The 23361-nt window shown below is 46.2% G+C and overlaps 1 protein-coding gene across 1 annotated transcript; it reads left to right on the top strand.

The window, feature by feature from the left end:
• Positions 1-2791: 2791 nt before the first annotated feature.
• On the top strand, positions 2792-22812 carry Tm4sf4 (transmembrane 4 L six family member 4). The gene is made up of 5 exons (XM_026406624.2): positions 2792-3140; positions 3842-3931; positions 12767-12903; positions 19087-19270; positions 22282-22812. Exons 1-5 carry the CDS (start codon positions 2967-2969, stop codon positions 22297-22299), a joined length of 603 nt encoding a protein of 200 aa, XP_026262409.1. The 5' UTR covers positions 2792-2966; the 3' UTR covers positions 22300-22812.
• The last annotated feature ends 549 nt before the right edge of the window (positions 22813-23361 follow it).

Raw genomic sequence — 23361 nt, forward strand, 5'->3', positions numbered from 1 at the left:
TGCAGGTTGGTTCAGGACTGAGCGGCTACAGCACCACAAGGAACCTCTGGACTCCTGTGGCACAACACTGTGTCGGGAGGCTGAGGCCACAAGGACAGCCACCCGCCGTGCTCCCAGTCTTCTCCCTTTCTTCCTCCGAGGGTCCTACTGTCTTTCTGTCTCTTCCAAAGCTGCCATCTGTGCTGGTTTCCAAGGTCTTCTTCCCAAAGGACAGGCTACAGAGTGAGGCTCGGTCTCCCTAACCATCTCCTGGCTGGCTGACCAGGAGGGCTCGGACCCTAAGCTCCCACAGGCACAGGGACTGAGACCATCAAGCAGGGGCATCACAAAGACGACTGATGAACCTCTCACGATTTTCTATAAGGCTTCCAGAGTCTGTCGGGACCACCGCCTCATGAAGGTGCATTTCACCAAACCTCCCTTCCTCCCACCATCCCCCTTCCACTTCCTGCCTGAAGGTCTGAAGGCACAATTAATTGTCAAACAATTAATGAGTTGGTCATTAATTGTGTTTGGAGTTTCAAGCAGCCAAAGTATTCCAGAAAGATGTAGTCCATCATCTCCCTTCCTTCCATCTACTCACCCAGACAGTATAGACAGGCAACTCCAGTTGCTGGTCTGAAAAATCTAGGACCTCCAGGCTATGCTGGTCACAGTTATCAAATGCCATGATCCTAACTTCTAGAGGAAAAAGGCACAGCCCATGGAGCAAGAAGAAAGCGCCTGGTCCCCAAAGGGGAGCTGCCTACCTCCAAGGTGGTGTACATAGGATTAGCCCAACGTTTATATTCTTAGAACCTTTGTCTTCTTTGGTCCACTTGTTCCCCAGGCTCCCTGTGGAATGCTGGGGGGTCCTGGGTCAAGGCCAGGGCACCTGCTGGGGTATTGGAACATAGCTGCCAGCAAAGTGCTAACAGTCCTTCCCTGCTGGTAGTGGGAACACTGCTGGCTTTCCTTTCCTTCCTCCTTCTCATCTGCATACTGAATTTGTCTCCCAAAAGAAAATCACATATTATTTTGTAATAAGAAGTAAAATCGTGCCGTGGCACACATCTGAAATCCCAGCGGCTGGGGAGGCTGAGGTAGGAGGATTGCGAGTTCAAAGCCCGCCTCAGTCACTTAGCGAGACCCTAAGCAAATTAGTGAAACCCTGTGTCTAAATAAAATATAAAAAAGGGATGAGGATGTGGCTCAGCAGTTAAGTGCCCCTGGGTTCAATCCCTGGTACCAAAAAACAAAACAAAAAATAATCCCAATTCCTTTGTGGTTCCGAAGGAAGCATCACTCATTCCCCACAGTGTTCCTGTTGACAGAGTGAATTTGCTTGATTGTTTCCAAAGGGGAAATGCTGTTAGAGAGACCACAGCCTGGGTTTTGGTGACCCAGAGTCTTGATTTAAAGTCTTTCTCCTTCTCTTACGCTGGGAGGACCTTACTCACAGTAGCCTCTGTGAGCCAGAGTGGCCTCATGGGCAGAGGACTGCTGATGACTTCCTCGGGGACCTTGAGGGGCCCTGGCACTGAGCTGCCATGTGGGTCTGCTCCAGGATCTCTCCCTGCTTTCCTTTCTCTTTCCTGCTCTGCCCCTGAGAGCTCCAAGCATCTCCAAAGGGCAAGCAGCACACCTCACAGAATGGCTAGGAGGGGGCTCAGGGTCCCTCCTGTCCCGCCTCTCGGAATCCCTTCCCACAGCTTGCAGTGGTCCTGGGGCCTTGGCAGGGCACAGTCCACTGCTCCCTGGAAGCCAGTGGTCATTCCCATGACAGGACAGGTCTTGCCATGATGAGAAGTCACTTGCTTTTTATCTGGCAGAGCTTTGGCTCCCTAGAAAACCGACCTGTTATTCTTAATTCTGACCTCTCAACTCTCAGGGAAGAGCCAGCAAGATGGCCTGCTCCACCCCACTGTCCTTCAGCTCCTACGCCACACTGGTACCAGGGAGTGTCATCGCACGATGGAGAGCTGGGTCTGGGCGTGGCAGAGACTTCCTAAGTGACACAAAGCAAGCTGGTGGCTGAATCACACTGCTGAAAGCTGGCAAAATGTGCAGTGGGCGTGCCGCTCCCCCACCCCATGCACTCTGCCCGCCCTTCAGATCTGTCCTCTCTGCCCCCGTGGAAGCACTGGTGCCTCTCCCCCTCTCTCCAGGCTCACTTGGGGTCCTGGGTTTTTATTCCTATATGGAAGAGGCAGCTGAGCAAGTAGTCAAACCGTTTTATGCTAATTCCATGACATGGAGAATGGAGGAACACAGAACTTAACTTCTCGAGTCATTACTAAAGACAGCCATCAGGCAATAAAACAGTTCTTCTGATTTTATCCTTTAAGAAATCCTCCAGGCCTGAGCTCAACAATATCCAATTAGACCATTATATGATTTCCATACTGGGGAAAACAGCAGTTCTTTGGGGGTAACCCTGCTCTCCAGGCTCTCAGTGGAAAAGACCAAAATGCACACTGTAGACACTAAGTACCGGGAGATAGGAGTTTAACCAGGATGTAACTCGATTATGTGAGTGATTTGCAGGGAGCTGGTGGAATCTTCCTGTTTGGCAGGGGCATGGTCAGACTGAAGGTGCAGTGCTTCTAAATGCTGCTTGCTCCAGCCTCTCTCTGAGCACAGCCACAGGGTGTCTTGTCTGCCTGGTGGATTATTAACAGAGGCTATTGGTCTCCATGGCAAAACCATTGAACGATTGAGCTGAACGTAATCTCATTTATGGGGGTGCAGGAAAAAAAAAAGGACTTCAGGTCCGGGAGAATGTATAAATGCCCATCGTCATCAAGGGCCTGCTAGAGTTGGGACGTCAAAGCAGCTCTGTGGTTGATAGAGATCGAGTTCTCCGTCCCAAAGCACTGATTGGATTGGGGACAATCACTGGGACACCCTGTCCAAAAGCCTTGAAGAGGCTGGTGGAGGGGGCAGCGACCAGCCTTTATCTCTGAGCCTCAGTGTGCTTCCCCAGCATGTGTACTGGGAGCTGTGCCAAGTGCTTGGGGGGCAGCCTCATTCCCCTGGCTCTGTTTGGCTTTCTGGCTAATGTCCTGCTGTTCTTCCCTGGAGGAAAAGTGATAGAGGACAACAACAATCTTTCCGCGGAGATCTGGTATTTTGGAGGAATACTGGGAAGCGGGGTCTTGGTAAGTAGGGAAACTTTAAAATCCCCCTTAAGGAGACCCCTGCTCCTAACCTTTTTCAGTTGGGTACTTAGGAACAGGAAGCTATGTGGCAGCTAGCGGAAGCCCAAGCACCCACCGCAGGACAAAAAGGTGGTGCTTTAATGTACACCCCTCGTCTTATGGGCTGACGAGGACATGTCCCTTTACTAAGTGATTTGTTCCCGGGATTGGGCTGGCAATTCTGTGGGACATATGAGTCCCATGGGCCAAACTGAGGGCCATGTAAATTCTTTATTCTAACTAAATGATGTTGAAAAGAATTAAGTCACAAACTGTGCTTTCTAACAAGTGGATTGACTTCAAACCACCAAGGGACACAGATATCTGCAGGGATGGCTTTACCCTTTGTTTCCAGTAAATTGGGCTGGGGTGGCCCACTTTTTAGATTAGTAGAGGGTAAGTGTCTTAAGCTTGTCCTAATCCCGCTTCTGACTCAAAACTCAGGGGTGCCAGAGTGGGTGTGCCACCTTAAAGAAACTGAGGTCATTCAGGGCACCTGGGACCCCAGCAACATACCACCTGCCCCACAGCCACACTGTCCCTTCTCGGCACTCCCGACCCCCGAGCCTGCAGGTCCCACATTGCAGATGGGGCGCCCCTCCTCAGGTAGGCAGGAGCTCCCTGGAACCCCGGATTCCTCTGAGGTGCTTGTTTTGCTACAGATGATCTTCCCTGCGCTGGTGTTCCTGGGCCTCAAGAACAATGACTGCTGCGGCTGCTGCGGCAACGCGGGCTGCGGGAAGCGCTTCGCAGTGAGTTTCCAGAACTGCTCCCGGGGTGCAGCTCCCTGTGGTAGGCAGTGCCCAGCCATGACTCTGAGGGCAGCTGGTGCAGGGCTAGAGCTGTGATTCCTCCCACTGGCCGCACAGTGAGAGGCATGGACACTGTTCTAGGTTCCCCACCCAGTAGGGAAATTAGAGCCAGGACAGTGCTGCCATGTACCAAGGCAGGCTGGGAGGACGAGGGTGCAGCTCTCCCTCTGTCACTGAAACCACAGGCAATGCACTTCCCTTCTCTGGCCCTGCTGACTTCATCTGTAAAGGGGATGTGGGACAGGGTAAAAGATGGCAAGGTAACTTCCCCTCCCCACGAGCCCCCCTGCGTTCTCCATCTTTGCCACGGCTGGGCTTACTGATTCTGAGGCCCACCCTGCCCACTCCCACCCAGATCCTGCCTCAGGACTTCTGCTTGTTCTCTTGTTTCCTGTGACCATCCGTCTTTTAGTAAGTGAGCTAGAGAGATGGAAGAGAAAGAATGCAGGTCTGTGGGGTCCGGCCCCTTCCTGCAGCTGGCCAAGGCCCCGTACTGCCCTGACCCCCTTTGCTTATCTGTAAAATGAAGAAGCTGGACTAGATCAGAATTCCTCAAGCCTGGGGTCAGATGTGCTCCAAACCCCAGAGGATGTTACTTACTCCCTTTGCAAGTCTCCTTCATCCTTTCGGTTCTATAAAGGAAAAGAAAAATCTCATTTTGATGGAAATAAATCTTTGCTCTTCTTAACCCTTCACAATCTGCCCTTTGAGCAAAGGAAGAAGGAGCCTCAGGCTCCAAGTAGCAGCATTGAGCTAAAATGTATTGATGCTGTGTTTCTGCTTGCTAGTGATTTGGCTTTTCTTTTGTGACAGTGGCATAAGTGAATAATATAGAAGTTGGTTTAAAGAAAAATATTAAGCCTTCAGGCACATGAATGTGGGAAACACACAGCAGGTGGGGCTGGAGCTGCCTGGCACAGTGAATGAGGCCAGAGCTGTGCCTGGAGGGTGGGGTGGGGGCTCGGGGTTCTATCTAAGAGGCTCAGGGCACCTCAATAGTGAACTGTTCATACTCTGCCTTCTTAAAGGTGTATCTGTCTGTCCTGAAACAGTCATTTTAACATTTCTTTCTCATCATGGTTTGCTTGTCCATTTAATAAATAGTATTTATTGAGGACCCAGGAAGGGCTGAGGCTGGGGCAATTTGCACAGAGTTTTCAGCACAAGATCACAGTTCATTTAAAGGGAATGTTTCCACTTTCTCTGCGTTGTAAGTCCCAAATAAGCACATATAATTTTTACTTTAACAGTTTAAATCATCGCTTACAAAGAAGGTAAAAATAGCCACAAATTCTTTGATATAATTATGTGATAGAGCTGGGCTTGGTGGCACATTCCCTTAATCCCAGCAATTTAGGAGACTAAGGCAGGAAAATGGTAAGTTCTTACGCCAGCCGTGGCAACCTAGACCTTGTCTCAAACTAAAAAAATAAAAAGGCTGGGGATGTAGCTCAGTGGTAAAACAACTCTGAGTTCAATCCCCAGCATCACACACACACACACACACACACACACACACACACACACACACACATTATATAATAAATGTCATATATAATGAAGATATTTATGGGTAATTATAAAGGAAAGGAAGCAACATATAACTCACTTTCTCCTTGAAAAATAAGGCCATTCTACCTTGTGAACTTTCAGAGAATAAGTTAGAGATGCAAAATAGAAAAAAAATTAGTAATTAACAAATTTGAATGAAAAGAAAGAATAATCATGACTTAGAAATCTGACATTTCATTCCTGGGCAGAAGGCTGAAGACTCACCAGTATAAAACAAAGGTATAACCACAGCAAGAGGTGAAATGGTCTTCAAATATTACACAAAACTTAGGTGTTTTAATTAGATTTATGTAACGTCCAAGAGGAAGGAAGAAAAGTTGTGTTTTTACAAGCACTGCTGAGTTGATAGGGTCTGAATTATTTGGTCTGTCCAATACACACTCTCTGTCGGGGCTCCCTAGCCCTCCCGGGAGCTTCCCCTTGGTCAAGTTGAGAATGCCACCCCCCAGGGACCAGGCAGTGCCCCAAAGGACCAGCTGTGCCAGACATGAAGCAAGCCCCGCACTGTCACCCGGGACCCAGCTCCCCACATGCTTGAGAGCCGGCACAGGGGCCTCTTGATTTTTGTTTGTATTTTAATTAACTACCAACTTAAAAAAATAGAGATAGATGGCTTACCTTCGTTTTCAAAAAAGAAAAAATTAACAAGGCAAGCTAGGTCCAAGCTAAGGCCCAACAATGGCCAGGCCAGAGGGCTGTGCTCCATAGGCCCATCCTGGCTGCTGCAGTAGGGTCCCTGCCCCAGTCCTGGGCCACAGCTCAGGCCCCTGTTTTGGAGTTCACATGCTCCAGAGCACCAAGCAAAGACATTTGCAGACATTTTGTCAGAAAAAAGGCACAGCCTAATCTGGACTATAATACCAAAGGTGAGAAAGTGCTCAGGACGTTCCCCTCCAAGTGCTTAGCAGACCCTGTCTTCTGTGGAGCTTTGTTTAAGAAGCTCTGCCAAGTGCTTGCCTTGCATGCACAAGACCCTGGGTTCAATACCCAGCACTCCCCCCCCCCCCGCAAAAAAAAAGAAAAGAAGCCCTGCCAGGTCTTTCTGGAAGTTTCCACAGATGTCAACGGTACCACTTTCTTCCTTAGGTAGTAAAATCAGGAGTAGGAGATGGGAGATAGGAGAAGCAGGATGTGGTGGCTGTGGAGATGAAGTTGGACCCTGGGCTGGAGAATCTCCACATTACCTAATTCATACTTCATGTTGAATCTGAGAAAAGGACCCAGCGGTTCTGTGAGGAGAAAGGCACTGACCACAGGGGTCTGCATACATTCAACAGAACATACTAAAAGAAGATCAGGAAAAGTGAGAGGTGGTGACTTTCCAAGAAGGCTTGAAAGCCCTGCCCTGGGTCTGTGTTCAGGACAGAGTCTCCTCCTCCCAGGACAGGGTCCCGGCTCCTGGCTGGTCAGTGCCTCCTGCCCTCTACTCCTTTAAAAATTTTGCTCTCTTAAGGCCCAAAGGAACAGCTAGTTAATGTTATCAACCTGTTCACGTTGAAGTACGTGCTTTAATCAGGACCTTTTGGAGACCTTGGCCTTGACTCAAAGGAGTGCCTTTAATAGTGGGATGGGAAGTAGATTACAATGCAGATACGTGGAAGCAGGTGGCATTTCAGCATCCTTAAACCATAACTAGCAGATAAGGCCCCTCTGGGCCCTCCCAGGCAGGGTGGGGTAGTTGACCCATACTGCAGGAAGGTCTGGGTGCCTCTGGAAGCAGTGTGTGGTCATCCTCAGCACTTCTTCCCAGTGCTCAGCTCACCCGCGCCCCCTAGGGACACCTCTTGGGAGAGCACTTCTGGGGACTCCCAGAAGCCTTTACTTGGAAAGACAGCCAGTGGGAGGGGGATTTAGGAAAGGCGATGCTTTTGAAGGATAGATTATGCAGAAGAAGAAGTTATAGAATTATTTTTCCTTCTTAATCTCCTATGTTTTGAACTCCTCTGCTGCAAAAAATAGACAATGTCAATTGCTGCCTCTCATAAACTTGTTGCAAGAACTGCTGTGGGGGGTGGGGTGATTCATCCCCAGCATTAGTGTGAAGGTTGGGGAGCACCAACTAAGTGCCTGGGGTGTCAAGGACACACAGGTCCTCCATGAGTGCTTGTTGGGTGAGTGAAGCAATGAATGCCCAGGAGAAGTTTCAAGGGATTTCCACACTTTATCAGATTCAACCTTGCAATGACCCTGGGAATTAGGCAATAAATTCCCTGTTCCGTAAATGAGAGAACTGAAGTTCATGGGAGTTACGTTCCTGACTGCCACCCCCACCCCTTTCCACGCCTCACTGAGGCAGAAAGTATAGGACTTTGATTTTTTTAATTTTTTTAAATTTTTCTTTCTTTCTTTTCTTTTCTTTTTTTTTTTTTTTTTTTAGTTGTAGATGGGCACAATACCTTTATTTTATTTATTTATTTTTATATAGTGCTGAGGATTGAACCCAGTGCCTCTCGTGTGCTAGGCAAGCGCTCTACTACTGAGCCACAGCCCCAGGTCAGGATATTGCAGGTGGTCTCTGTACAGCTCTTAGCACACTTTTCAAGGAGGCACACCCATGCTCACCAGACATGTTTCCCCACCACTTGTCACAGCCCAAGTCTCCATACCACCCACATTTCTTTCCTTCTCTGCCCTCACTGTCCCCTCCATTTGTTTTGGCCAATGTAAGCATAGAGATGGACAAAGACCCAGTGCTAGCAGGGACAGAGCTGGGATCTGATGCCGAGCCTGGCAGAATGGGAGGTCCTGGGTTGGCAAGGGTGAATGGGAAGGAATTTGAATGAGGGTACTTCTGCTCTTCCATTTCAACGGAGGCAAGAACAGCATGAACCGGACACCTGTTTCTTTCATGTGTGAGCACAACATGTGTACTGAGCAACCATTGGAGAACCAGAGTGCTTGCCTTTATTTTTCTCCCAGAGTTTTGCTCTCTGTATTTATAGAGAAGTGAGAGTTGTGAGGATTGGACTATAAAAATAGAATGATCATAATGACATGAATTGAGTGCTTGCTAATGTCATGGGAAATTATCCAAACCTTAGGAACAGGCCAAGGAGATTTCTGGGTTCTATCAGTAAGGTCCTGGGCCCCACCTAGGAGTCCCGCCCCACCTCACCCCAGCAGTATCTAAAGGTGTGCCCTTGATTTCTCCTGTCTATGGGTCAGGTCCCCTTGCACATCATGACCTCTGTGAGGCAGTACATATTATTGAGCTTTGTTTTGCAGAAGAGGAAGTGGAAAAAGAAAGATTAGCTTCCCAAGTTCATGAGGGAGGAACCAGCTCCATCAACCTGTCACCCATGCTGGTGACAAGGATGCAAATGTTCATCTTCACTTTTTGTCCAACTAGGAAGAGCTATCCTGTAAAACTGTAGAGAAAGCTCCCATTTCTGACTCCAAATTCGGCAACCCCAGAGGTCTCTCCTTCTAGAGATATCCCAGGTCTTTTGTCTACTTTAAGGAGTATCAATTTTAGAGTGTCAGTCCTAACATATTCCATTTGATTGAAATAACTCTTTAGTTTTTTTTTTGCATGAAACCCATGATAAATTGAAGTTATTCCATGCTACTGTTAAGACGGACCATATCTATGAGTAGTGAATTTGGCAATTTCTTCAGATTTTCCAATGTGAAATAACCTAAAGGAACAAGAGGTATAGTGTACCTTCCTTTGCATGGATCATCCATTTTGGAAAAATTATGAAAACTCAGTATGGGATGTTTATTTTGCTAATTTTAAGGCGAGATTTCAAATTTGAATTTGAAAATGGAACATACCACTTGTAGCATTATGAAACAGAAAACTATTGATACATCTTCTAAGAAATAAAACATTAATCCAACTGAGAGTCACCACCTTCTCTCTCCATGGCGTATTCCCCCTCTTGAGAACTCAGTGCACCATATCCATGCATTTTTAAATTCTGTACTACTAAAAATAAACTTCTCGAATGTTCTAGATTATCCACCTGTAGCTACTGAGACCATGAATGTGGCTGGTCTCCATTGAGATATGCTGTTTGAGTGGAATACACACCAAGATTTCAAAGAAATGCTACAAAAAGAAGCATGTAAACTATCTTGGTGATTTTTATGCTGTTTGCATGTTGAAATGATGATATATTAGAGATAAAGAGTTAAAGAAAATACAGCATCAAGCTTAATTTCTCCTATTTCCTTTTAGTTTAATGGTGGTTGCTAGAAATGTTAAATTACCCAGGTGGTCAACACTGTTTGCACTGGATGGTGCTGATCTGGAGGTGCTTATGATAAAGGGAAAATCATCTCCTCGTGGATACTTTATGTTAATCTGACCTTCCGTCTAGTTGGACTCCCTCAGCTTTTGCATCGCCCAGTGCCTACCTGCTGACATGTTTTGGAAGCATTTTCTAAAATCCTTGGTGTAGCCAGTTGAGCCCAAGTCAGAGTTGTCATCTCACTACCAGCTACAGAGGCGGAACTGGGCTGTTCCATCTCTGGGAACTTTCTAGATCCACCCACCATTTCCTTGTTCACGGTGGTGAAGCTGAGGGGGCTGAAACAGGCCTCCCAGAGACCTCACTGTCTCTCTGGGAGCACAGTGTCCTCTCTCGTGGCAGCAGTTTAGACGTGCCTATGGCCCCCATCCTCATGGCGTCTGGTCTCTGCAAGAGTTGGAACCCAATATGAGGAAGTCGAGTTAGCACAAGGCTGTATTTTTTTTTTAATATGTTGTTTTATTTCTGTGAGAACACCAGTGTCATTCACAGGGAAACTTGCAAATAACAGCATATCCAGAGCTAGTGGCTTTGTGTGTGTGTGTGTGCGTGTGTATGTGGTATGTGTGTTGTGCATGCATGCAGTGTGTGTGTATGGTGTTTGGTGTGTTGTGTGTGGTGTCTGTGTGGTCTGTATTAGGTGTGTGTCATATGTGATATGTGGCATGGTGTGAATGGTATGTGTGTTTGGGTGTGTGGTTGGTATGGTGTGTGTTGTGTGTGTGTGTGGTGTGGAATGTGTGGTGTGGTATGTGTATGTGTGGTGTGGTGTGTGTGTGTGGTGTGTATCATATGTGTGTGTGTGTGTGTGTGTGTGTGTGTGTGTGAAGGGGCAGGGGGTCGAGGGCCCTGGGCTGGGAGATCTGTGTTCTTAATCAGACTTGATGCCTCCTAAATGTGACTTGAGAAACCACAAATCAGGGGTGTGGTCTTGGGAAGCCAGGGCCATGTGCTGATCCCATATCTGCCTCTTTTCCATTGTCTTAGTTTCTGGGGTCTCAGTTTCTCACTGGAGAATGTAGATGAGGACACCCACTCACAGGTGTGTGAGAGGACTGTCTGAGGTCACGCACACCAGGCTGCTGTGGGACGGAGCTGCTCTTATTAGCTGGACCATAGAATGGTTGCACTGGATGGCTTTTTAGGTAAACTCTCTTATTAAAATATAATATTAAGTGTATTTAACCATCTACTTAGTAGAGATGCTGGCTTTTGAATACTGTTGGCCAGTTTCAAGAAGTGAGGGACCCTTCCTTCATGGAACCTGTTTTTCTGTGAGACCACCCAACTGTCATGAAGACAACCCAGCCTGCCACATGTCAGCACTGTTTCTATACCTCTGAACCCTTGCTCTGAGCCTAAGATCACTTGCTGGGATATTCTGGTTCTCCCTGCAGTTACACCAGCCGTGATCTTACTGAAGAGCAATTTGGTTGGAGCAGGAGGTGAATCAGAGACAGAAACCCAACCAGATGAGCTCTCACTAGGAACCACATTTCTCAAAGTGTGTTCTTGCAGGGATTCACAGAGAAGCTTCCAAGACTCAGATGAGACTGGAGAACTCTGCAAATTACCAAAAATACCGTCGTAGAAGGCAAAACTGAATATAAAACCATCCCTTATTTTCCCATAAAGAGACTTCCCACAGAGAAGTTTTCAAAAGCTGTTTACCAACATTCATATATAAACTTTCAGCCACAGACATGTATTTTAAGTCACCTGCTTATAAAATATAAAACAATTTTAATATGCCACTCTTGAACTCTGATGTTTTAAAAATAACTCAGTTATTTTTAAGTGCTTTCACGTTTCTCTGACATCAACTTTTGCTAATACTAAAAATACTCTTGGGACCATCAAGAATTTCGAACATCACTTCTTCCTTTCATTTAAGTTTGGACACCGTTTTTCCATCCATGTCTGAAGCTGCCCTTTGAAGTTTTGTCATAAGGCAGGCAAGGCCAGATTTCGGGCTTGCCAAATTGCATCCAAAACGCATGCATAAGCCAGGCAAGGTGGCACATGCCTGTAATCCACAGAGCAGGGGAAGCTGATGCAGGAGGATTTCGAGTTCAAAACCAGCCTCAGCAAAGGAGAGGCACTATGTAACCCAGTGAAACCTTGTCTCTAAATAAAATACAGAATAGAGCTGGGGATGTGGTTTAGTGGTCAAGTGCCCCTGAGTTCAGTCCCTGTTACCTCCCCATCAAATGCATTCAAATGGAACCAACAGTAGCTGAAGTATGAGTTCTGTTACTATGAAATTCCAATTGCCCAGGCACAGTTTCTCTCCACCCCTACATGCCCTAGGCCCCCAAACATATACTATAACACCAATATTAATAATAAAAGGATGGGGGAAGGGATGGGGCTGGCATTTAACTCAGGTTCCTACAACTAATGTTCACAGTAGAGCTTTATGGTTGGTTCTAACATGCCCATTTTACAGATGAGAAAGCAGGACTCTGAGGATACCTTCATAGTCTTCACACAACAGAAAATAGCAAGGCTAAGATTTGAGCCTCACTCTCCTGATGTTTAAACCCTTGTGTTTTGTTTCTAAAGCAATAGAAGTGATCATTTTCTTTCTTCATTTCCAAAATCGTGCATGTTTCCATATTGCTGCTAACTACCATGTAGAATGGATTGCAAACACTCTTAATGTTTCCAGGCCTGGGTTTTTCATCTTTAAGTGGGAATTAGCTTGAATGGGCTCCAGGATTGCTTGGGCTGCTCGAATACTGAAATTTTATTTGGATTTTTATCACTGAAAAAGAAAAGACGCTAATGCAATCTAGACTAATTAATCTTTGACATATAAAACTATTTGGAAGAACAAAGAAGCCGTAGCTTTCCTGGGTCACCACGCTCAACAGGTGGGGTGGGTTTGCTGCGCATCATTCTCTGTACCTACGAGAGCTTGACTGTGTCTCTTCTTCTCTTCCAGATGTTCACCTCGACCATATTTGCTGTGATTGGATTCTTGGGTGCTGGCTACTCCTTTGTCATCTCAGCCATCTCGATCAACAAGGGTCCTAACTGTCTCATGTCCAATAACACGTGGGGCTACCCCTTCCACAACGGGTAAGGCTCACCTGGCAATGCCCACAGGTCAGTTCAAGGGCTGGGGAGGTGGACCACCAACAGAGAGAGACGGCTCACCAAACCACATCGTCCTTGTTACCCAGGTGTCAGGCAATGACACTGTGGTACAGGGAGAGGCTGCACCGGGTCTCCCCTCTGACAGACACAGGGAAAGATAACTGAAAGAGGTCACCTCAGATGGCCCGAGGGGAGGAGATTTATGGTATCACTACTTGCTCCCAGATGTGAACTAGCATTACCACAAGGCAATCAATAATATCAATACCCTCTAGCGATTTCCGTTGCAGACCTTACCATAGAAAACAAGAAGGATTTCTCACCAACTGGGCTCAGAGGCTTTCACCAACACCCAGACTGCCTAGAATTGAACAATCTGTTTAACATGTGACATGTGCCACTATGGCCACAGGAAGGCTCTTTGCAGGGTGGGAGCCAGGCAGATGGCGTCTGGCTACACCCCTCTGCCACCTACAGCACCTCATTTCATCCTGGCCTCCTGTTTCCTCTCTTCAGAGACCTGGATGCACAGCACATTCCTTTTTGGTATGATGGCACAGCTGGTTCCAGGTCTTCCCTATGACTCATGAGGAGCTTCTTATCACAGGAATTTATCCTCTATTGCTTGCTGGTGTTTCGGTAGCAAAATCGAGTCACTCACAATGTGTCATTTGATCCTCATCCAATGAGATTTGTAGCTTTCTCTCAGAGGAAGATAGCTGAGGCCTGGTGACCTGCTCGAGGGAATATGGTTTCTAAATGACTGCAGCTGGACTTCTGATTTTCTCGGCCGGAGTCACCTGGCTTTTTTCTAAAACACAACTCATGCTGATCATGCTTTCTGCTCTTTGCTGAGATTCCCTCTGGCAACGCTCACGTGCTCTGGCTTCACTTTTCCTGACTAGACTCGTGTCCCCATCAGATCCCCAGCACAGGGGCATCACAGCCATGGTTACACATGGTTAAACCACTGTGAGCAGAAGGACAGACTCCAGACAGCTGTCACCCCTCCCACCACCAGACGGCCATGCAGTATGATGCAGGGTGACCGCTCCTCCTGTTCTCCTTACTCTTCCTCTCCCTCTCCTCCTCCTTCCCCCTCTTCCTCCTTCCCCCTCCTCCTTCTCCTTCTCCTTCCCCCCTCCTCCTTCTTCTTCTTTTATTTTTTCTTCCCCTCTTCCTCCTCCTCCTCCTTCTTTTCTTCCCAATGATAATTGCCAAGCATGGGTGCCTTATCTCAATCTTCCTGTCAAACCTGAGAATTCTTACCCCGGAGGAAAAAATGAAGTTCAAAGAGGCTAATCCCCCCCAGGGCCCCTCAGCTGGGAACCAGGAGAAGAAATGTTTTAACTGCACAGCATCAGTACCTGACTTAGTGCCGAAGCCCATCAGAACATGGAGTGAGGAAGGACAGATGAGGCGCAGTCCGAGGAGCACATGGTTAGTTGCAGGGGCAACAGGAGACAGAGATTGTCAATGTGGAAAGTAGTGGAACCCTGAGGAGGGGACATGGCTGGCTTGGGAGGATGAGCCCGAGTTGGCCTACCCCACAGGGAGGGGAGGCAGACGTGGGCCTCTCGGGGCTCAGGGGATCAGATGTCAGGATGCTGTGACCTGAAGCTCAGGGCAATGTGGGGGGAGGAACAGAAGGGGCACCATTGACTGAGGCAGGCTGCAACTTGGGGACGTCAGAGGAGAGCAGAGAACGTCAAGAAGGATGTGAGGTGGCCACTTGGGAGTTTGGAATAATGACATTGGTGACGGTTGATGTGGAGAATGAATGGAAGAGCTCTGTCACTGAGGAGGGGGAGGGAGGCGGGGGCCGAAGTGATGATCCAGGTGAGGTTCTGAGCTTCTCCAAGGCTACAGAATTGGGGTGAATTTCAGAGACTGTCAGAGATGGGCTTGCCCAGCATTAGGTGTGAGGAAGGGGAAAGGTTATCTAGGCCAATGCTGAGATTTCCAACTTGGGCATGAAATCCAGGGCTCTTTAATGCCATAGAATTTAGCACTGTTTTCCTCAGAAATGCGTGTTGGTGAAAATATTAAAGAAGCAGAGTTAATTAACTTTATCCATCATGAGAACCATATTAAGAAGCATTCTAGACCAGGTACAGTCAACCCTAGCAACTCAGGAGGCTGAGGCAGGAGGATCGCAAGTTCAAAGCTAGCTTCAGCAACTTAGTGAGGCCCTAAGCAACTCAGTGAGACCCCCTGCCTGTCTCCAAATAAAAAACAAAAAGGGCTGGATGAAGCTCAATGGTAGAGCATCCTTGGGTTCAACCCCCTGCAAAAAGAAAAAGAAAAATTTAAAAGAGCATTCTGGAAGGAAAAAAAGAAACCTGGGGTATTTTGAGGCAAGCTATTCATTTCCTCTGGAGTCGAGCCTCCTCCTACCCAAAGGCTTCTGTACTGAGACAGTTGCCACCCCACCCCTGATCCAGAGCTGCTGGAAGGGCAGCACCTTGCCCAGCATGTTGGGTCAGCCAAGGTTGGGAAGCCAAGGAAGTTCAGTTGTGGGGGAGGGGAGCAGCCACTGAGCAGGGCACCTCCCATTCCTTGGGCAAGAGCTGACCCCTGAGAAGCCACAAGCAGCTGAGTCCAGATCTGAAAATAATTAAACCCTCCACCTGGACTCCCAGCCAGGACCATCTGCATTTGCTCTTTAAGATGACTTATTAGCAAGAAGCCCCATAAACTGTTGAAGAAGACATTTCCTGAGGCTGAAAGTCTCCTGGGTAGGGTTCGATTGCATTGCAAGCACACGCAGTGTTCACACAGCAGAAAGAGCATCACAGATGTTAGCAGCCTGTTTTGCCCCAAGCCAACTAAAAGCCAGGCCCAACTCTTCCATGCACCAGCAGTGGGATCTCGGGCCCTGCAAACTCAGACTCCTCAGTGGTGAGTTAGAGGTGGCAGCAACATCTGCCTCACAGCTTCAGGTGGAAATAAAACAGCAAGATGCACGTAAAGCACAATGCCCACTGCATTTTTGACATTCCACGATGTTCTTCATTTTTATGAATTTTTGGAACGGAATTCATTCATGTGCATTAGAACTTTCTAAAGTGTTACACTTTTCTAATGATTTTGTGACTCAGTGTCAATCCTTTCAGCCAGACACGGGAAGGTTCAAAGAGACTTATCTCTACGATGACAGAGTAAACCTTGGTTGGCATATTATCACATATAGCATAAAGAGAAGTTCATAAAGAAATCATATTTCAAATGTTCTAAAGGGATATAACTACTTGAGTACAATTTGTATAAGGGCTCTGGCTTTGAAATTAGACCTCAGATCAAATCCAGCTACTTCCAGTTACAAGTTTCAACTTCTTAATTTGCAAAATGAATACACATCCATTCACTCAGGAAATATTTACTGAGGGCTGCTCTTTGCCAGGCACTTTTCCAGAAGCCCATCTTTGTAGTGTTAGGAAGGCTGATATAAAGCAAATGGCCCAGTGCTCAGTCCCTGGTCAAGACCCAGTGAATGAGGGCTGCTGTGTATTGAACATTCACTGTGCTGGACCTGGGGACAGAGTTGCGGGGACATGGTCTCTGCCCTTGTGGGTTTCTAGTCCTAGAGCAAAGAGACTTGTGTAAACCATAGCTTTCTGCTCCCAAATTGGTGGGATTATTGTGGTTCAGGTGGGAATGCCCCTCGTGCTTTAAAATACCAATTAAACTGGGTATGATGGCGCACCCCTGTAATCCCTGAAAGGATTGACATTGAGTCACAGGAGACTGAGGCAGGAGGATTGCAAATTCAAAGCCAGCTTCAGCAATTTAGTGAGACCCTAAGCAACTTTGAAAACCTTGTCTCGAAACAAACAAACAAATAGGCCTGGGATGTGGCTCAATGGTTAAGTGCCCCTGATTCAATCCCTGGTACCAAAAGCAAAAAACAAAACAAAACAAAAAAGAAAACCACCAGTTAGGTGGATTGACACTGCCTCAGCTCTCCCTGCCTCACAGAAAGTAGAAACATGTCAACTACCAGGTCCACAAAGAACCCAGGACCCCTCCCACCCTGGGCTTGGGAGCACATTGTGCGTGCCTATAGCCTTCTTTGATCAGGGTCTCCTACACCCTCAGATTTGAGAGTTGTGAGTGGAGAAGGGCCTGAAGATGGATACCAGGGGCCATTTGGGAGCAGCTGGAGTGCAACTGGATTCTCCAGGCATCCAGATTATTCCTAGTTTCCTCATTCCCAGAGTATTTTACCAATCCCATCACCAGACGGCGCTGTCACCCCATCTCTGGACAAACTGCCTCTAAGTCTGTTTTCTTTCTGTAAATCAGTGTGTCTGAAAAATACCCTATCTTTACCAACTTTTATAATCATCAAACTCAAAATTGTAAAGATAGCAAGGATTGCGTGTAAGAACAAGTGAAACAGAAAGATGGATGTTTGATGTAAAACAGCAAATTTCCAAAATGCAGGCTCTTTTCATTAGACTGTATGGTTCAAGTGAGAACATGACAATACAGGTATTCAGCAAGCACTTACTCTGTGCATGTCCTGAGAATGCATATTAGCTTATGTAATACAGTGACACTAAGACGTGGTAGACTGAGTGGCTCCTGTTTTACAGGTAGGGATGAGGCCCCACGGCAGGTATCTCACTAGAACAGGCCACTTAGGGAAACTGAGTCAAGGGTATAAACAGCTTTGCTTCTGAATCAAGAGTGAAGCACTCGTTCCTTCATTTCTTCACCTTTGTTCAACCCCAGGACATCTCCCATCATTTGTAAGAGTTTCTAAAATCATAATGTATTAAATAAATGTGTACTGGTGCACCTGAGAATTTCTAGGACACAGAGGTCATCATGAAGATCTAGATAGCTGGGCACAGTGGCACCTGTAATCCCAGCCACTCCAGAGACTGAGGCCAGGGGAGGACAGCAAGGTCAAGTCCATCCTCGGAAGCTTAGGGAGAACCTGTCCAAAATTCAAAATAAAAAGCTCTTGAGCATGAGCTCAGTGGGAGAGAGCCCCTGGGTTCAACCCCCAAAACCAATAACAAGAACAATAACAATAAAGATCTGGAACAATAAGATGAGTGCTAACTTGGTAGCTAGAGAGTTTCTCACAATGGTCCAGAGGGTGGAGGAAATAGAAAGGAGAGGGGCGGATCTGTGGCTCTAGGAATGTGAGACAGAATCTTAATAATCCAAAAGCATCTGCCCACTTTGCTCTTTCTTGTCTTCTGGGGAGCAGAGCAGATTCAACTCTCCTCTGCAAGACACAAGTCCCTGCGTATGACAATGAACTGGCCCCCACCCCCTGCTCTACACACACACACACACACACACACACACACACACACACAGACAGTCACACAGTATAGATGTGAATATGAGAAATTGCAGTCTATGTATATACAGCAGTTTCTCTTAATTCAAAGTTTATGCAAATTATATGTATTAAGGTAGTAGATTACTTCTAACTTTTAAAGATAATTAAGCATTTTTTTTACATAGAATTCCTACATGTTGAGTCAAATTCACAATTTGGCCAAAATCAGACTCTTCCCTTTAGTTGATATGACATTTGTATTTTACATGGTTTTAGATCTCCACTGAGTTTAACAGATAATTTGTCAAAAGTCAAAATGTCTCGAATGATGGTACTGCTAAAAAAGGCTGTCATTTGTGCAATTCTAACTCTGACGTGATTTTCTGTTTTTCCGCCCTGTCACAAATATTGCTCTGCTGCTTAGTAGCTGTGTGACCTGGGATAAGCCACTTAAACTCTCTGTGCCTCAGTTTCCTTATTTGGGGTCTGGAAGGAAAGAATCATAGGTTTCTGTGAGGAATAAATGAGAGAATATGTGCAAAACATTTAGAACACGATCTGGCACATAGGATGTACTCAATGTGTGTGTTTGGGGTTGTTTCATTAATTTATTTGTGTATTTTTCTCATGGAACTTGTTTTGGATGGAAAGGTTTTGTCTTGTCTTGTTTTTGTGGTGCTGGTCTGGAACCTATGGCCTGGTACATGCTAGGTAAGTGCTCTGCCACCAAGCCACCCCCCCCCCGCCAGCTCCAGAGGGGAAGTACTGCACAAGAAAAATCTTTATGTAGACCTCCCAGTCTAGGGGATGACTCCGTATTTAACAAATGTCTCCTTCCACCTTCCCCACCCCGTCACCTGCAGGGATTATCTCAGTGACCAGGCCCTGTGGAGCAAGTGCCTGGAGCCTGACAATGTGGTCTCCTGGAATCTGACCCTCTTCTCCATCCTGCTGGTGGTCGGAGGAATCCAGATGATTCTCTGTGCTATCCAGGCGATCAACGGCCTCCTGGGGACACTCTGTGGAGACTGTCACTGCTGCGGTGGGGTAAGTCCCAGTCTCTAGCACCACTTCCCTACTTGCAGGGGACCCAGCCAGGCACCAGCACCATCAGGATGAGGGATGGTCAGTGTGGGGTCCACAGGGAAGTCCAGGCTCCACTGCCAGCTGTGGGACGCAGGGGTGGTAGGGACTCTTGAGTTGACATGCCCAGATGCACAGTGACCACAGCTTTCAGCCTTGTCTCCAATTGGCCTAGAGACCAAGAACCCCATCCACCTGTAAACTTCACAGAGACGTTCACGTGAGGGCCCACAGGGGACGAGTCCTTGTCCTGTGGGCACAGTGTCAGCTGTGGTCCTTCATGGTCTGGCCCAAGACTTCTTTAGGTCCTCAGATGCATAGTACCCACTAGGGCACGACCTGTCTTCTGATGTGATTTCTGGTATAGAAAAGAGAAGCCATTCCCATAGAAAAAGGAAAAAAAAAAAGTGGAAATCTCTCAAGATTTAGTCTCTAAACATTCTCATAAAATTTCAACCACAAAATATCAAAATAAGCTTGTGGACATTAAGATACTCTGATTGTTTGAACTAGGGACCAAGTCATATCAGGCAATTATTCACTCACACACACACACATGCACAAATGTATTCAAAAGTACGCAGATCAATGCATGAGAAAAAAATATAGAACTCATGAGCTCTCTCACTGGAGAATTGTATAACAGGCCAAGGCCTTAAATTATTCAAATCACTTTATTTACATTTTACTAAGCATCATATGCACAGAGTTCAAAATTAAATATGCATATATACATACAGACAATTTACAGAAATATATAAATATACTCAGTGGGAAAGTGTTCCTCCCGGCACCTGTCTTCTGTCCACCCAGTCACCTCCAGTCTTTCCATCACATAAGCCTACATAATTTCTTATATTCTCCTGGTGTCTTTATTTATTTTTTAATTTCCACAACATAAACGAATCTTTTCCCCCAAATTTTAATAATACTGAAAATGCTAATAAGGTAGTGTCATTTGAACAAAGCAGAATACAAAAATTGTACCTAGAATACCATTTCAAAAAATAAGAAAAGAAAACCATGATGATAGACAAAAGGAAAAATGCCTCGAGAAGAAATAATCATCAAAATGTTAAGTCCTAGCTCCTTCTGGGTTTGAAGATGGATTTTGTTTCTTCCCCCTAGCCTATAATATTCAAAAAATTTAAATGATCACATATTGCTCTTAGAATATAGAAAATATAGTCTCCGAAACCAAAAGTGAAATGCATAGTACCCACCAGGGCATGACCTGTCTTCTGATGTGATTTGTATCACATCATGAATTTGTATCACAAATAGATTTCACTGACTATTCTATAAAATTTCAATTCTATTTTGTTGTATTCAATTTTTTTTAATCTTCAAACATAATTGGGAATGGGGGAATTATTATCTGGCAACCGTCACTAGTATTTTTATGACAGCAAGTAGGGATATGGAATATTTAAATATTATAATTTATCAAAAAATGAATCAATGCTTGCAGAATCAGCTAACAGTCATCGTTTAGCCAGGCAGGAAATTTTCTTTGGAAGATTTATCCAAAATATGATTTCTCTTTGAGTGGATGGTAGGACTTTATAAATCTAAGGATTTCCTGTTGCCTTAAAAACATATCCCCAGGTGCTGGTACATTGGCTCTCTTCAGTGAGGTTCAGGCACCATGTTCTGTTGACCACAACTACTGATTACCTGATAGGTGAAAGACAGGATATGGCTCTGTGGCTGTCGATGCAGGGACACTGCAGAGTCACCAAGAGAAAGCACACTTTCAGAATTGCCTTCTTTGCTTCCTTCCTTTTCTCACTCTTCCCCTACTCCCACCTTTCACTTTGTAGTCTACATAAAAGTCGAAGGAACAGCCAGGCAGGGTAATGACATCTGTAATCCCAGCTACTTGTGAGGCTGAGGCAGGAGATCACAAGTTCGAGGCTGGCCTCAGCAATCTTGCAAGACCTTGTCTCATCACAAAAAGGGCTGAGGATGTGGCTCAGTAATGGAGACCCCTCAATCCCCAGCACAGGGCACATCTGGGCACCCCACTTCTACCCTATGTGGCTGGCATTTGCTCCCCCTCTGCCTTTCTGACCTCTTGGAAAGTAATTTGAAGGCATTGCGAAACTTCAGCACTAAGCATTTCAGTGCACAAGGGCCACAGAGTTTAAAATTCCATCTGTTGAGGATTTCTGTCTGCATCTCGCCAAGTGCCAGCTTCCCACCCCAGGGGAATAGAGTGTAAAGTTCTGCTCTGGCCCCATGACACACTTACCAATGGAGTGGCCGAAGCAATCCGACTGATTTCTCAGGGTCTCAGTTACCCCAGTTGCCTGTTGCCTAACTCAGGGAGGTGTGCTCATCCACCTCCATCCAGCAGGGCAGAAAGGACCTAGCCAGAGCTTCCGGAGTCTAGCCAAGTCCTCAACATGGTGATGGATGGGCACCAGCCTTAAAACGCAGGCTCTGAGACCTGATGGGATGCCAGCTGCACGTTCTTAGCCACATCAGTTGCCCTCTGTTTGTCTGTAAAACATGGACACTGACACCTAGCTCCTCAGGCTGCTCCATGCCTCCCACAGGCTGATCACTATGCAGAAGCCTCAGTCAGTGGCAGGAAGGCAGCTGAGCTTCCAGGAAGGGAAAGTAGCTTCGGGGTTCCACCTCCTGGGTTCAAATCCCAGCACTCCCATGTAGCCCTGTGGTGTCCAACACAGCACTTTTCTCAGTGTTTTCTACAAAATTATGCCGAATGATGCAAAATAAAATGGATTTTCCATTCCTATAATCCAAACCCAGGTAAGTCACAAATTGAAGCTCTGAGACAAAGGAAAGTCCAGGAAACATTCACTAGGCACCAAGAAGGACAGGAGTGACCCGTCAGGAGAGGGGTGGAGGGGTGGAGGGGAGAGGGGTGGAGGGATGGAGGGGAGAGGAAGAGGGAGGGAAGAATTTTAAGAGGACATCATAACAGATTCACCTTTTCTGCCCTCTAGGGAGATGGACCAGTTTAGCAGACCTGAGGGCACTGCCTGCCCTGCAGCATGTGGACAATCCTCCGTTAGCCTCCTCTTCCCTGCGTTGCTCATGCCCCTCTGCTTCCTCCACCAAAGCCTGGGGGTGGCAGGGCAGGGTGACCCCCTCCCCTTTCCAGCCAGCTCAGTTCAAGGTAGAAGTTTGTTATTTTCAAATTAAAAAAATGGTTTGGTCACTTAACAAATTCTATTTATAAGTCTTGCAAATGAGCTCCTCTTAAATTTAAGAACAGGGATCAAAGCCAATTTTGCAGATTCTTTCCTGAAGAGTGTAAAAGGTGCCAAGGCGGTGTTCGCCATGTGCCCTCTCTGTACATACAATGTATCTTTGGAAGCTTTCCTTAATTCAAAGGAGGAAAGCAAATGAAATACAAAGAGCTGATTTTTTGTTTTCAAGATTTATGGGAGAAATAAGAATGATTGATGTACCATACATAATTTTTATTTGATGCCTTTTTTGCTGAGTTGTTTGAGTCTTTTGAGCCTGTTATTTGCTAGGGTTTCCTTATGTGTATTAAATTAAAATCAAAATTCAAAGGTAATATAATAAAGGTGGTGTGTGTTTTTAAAAGGAGGTGTAAAAGGCTGAATGAATAATGCCTTCTTCTCACCTTTTACACAAACGCTTTCTCTGACCAAACCAAAAAATGTTTTAAAAAATTGATGGGATGATAATTTTGCAGGCTGTTACCCAGGGTTAAGATAACAGGTTGGATTAACACTGTGTTATATGAAGACATTAACTTTGGTTTTACAAATCAGGCACTAATATGTAGTCCAATGAGTTCTGTTGACTTGGGTTCAAACCTCAAATCCACCACATACAGCCTAGGGATAAAGTGGAAATGTGGTTTTTCTAAGTTTCAGTTTCCTCACCTGTGAAAGGACCATCACTCCAGAAATTGTGAAGTCAAGGATGAAACTAAGACTTGCAGTGTTGCCAACCTGGTGTGAACAGGCAGAAGAGCCTGGGAAGGGGTCATGAGCCAGAGCATCTCACTTCTGTACCTGTCAAGCCCACAGGCTGCCCTAGTCTGTTAG

The sequence above is a fragment of the Urocitellus parryii genome, chromosome 2 (assembly GCF_045843805.1).
Source record: "Urocitellus parryii isolate mUroPar1 chromosome 2, mUroPar1.hap1, whole genome shotgun sequence".
In the NCBI taxonomy this organism is placed as follows: domain Eukaryota; kingdom Metazoa; phylum Chordata; class Mammalia; order Rodentia; family Sciuridae; genus Urocitellus; species Urocitellus parryii.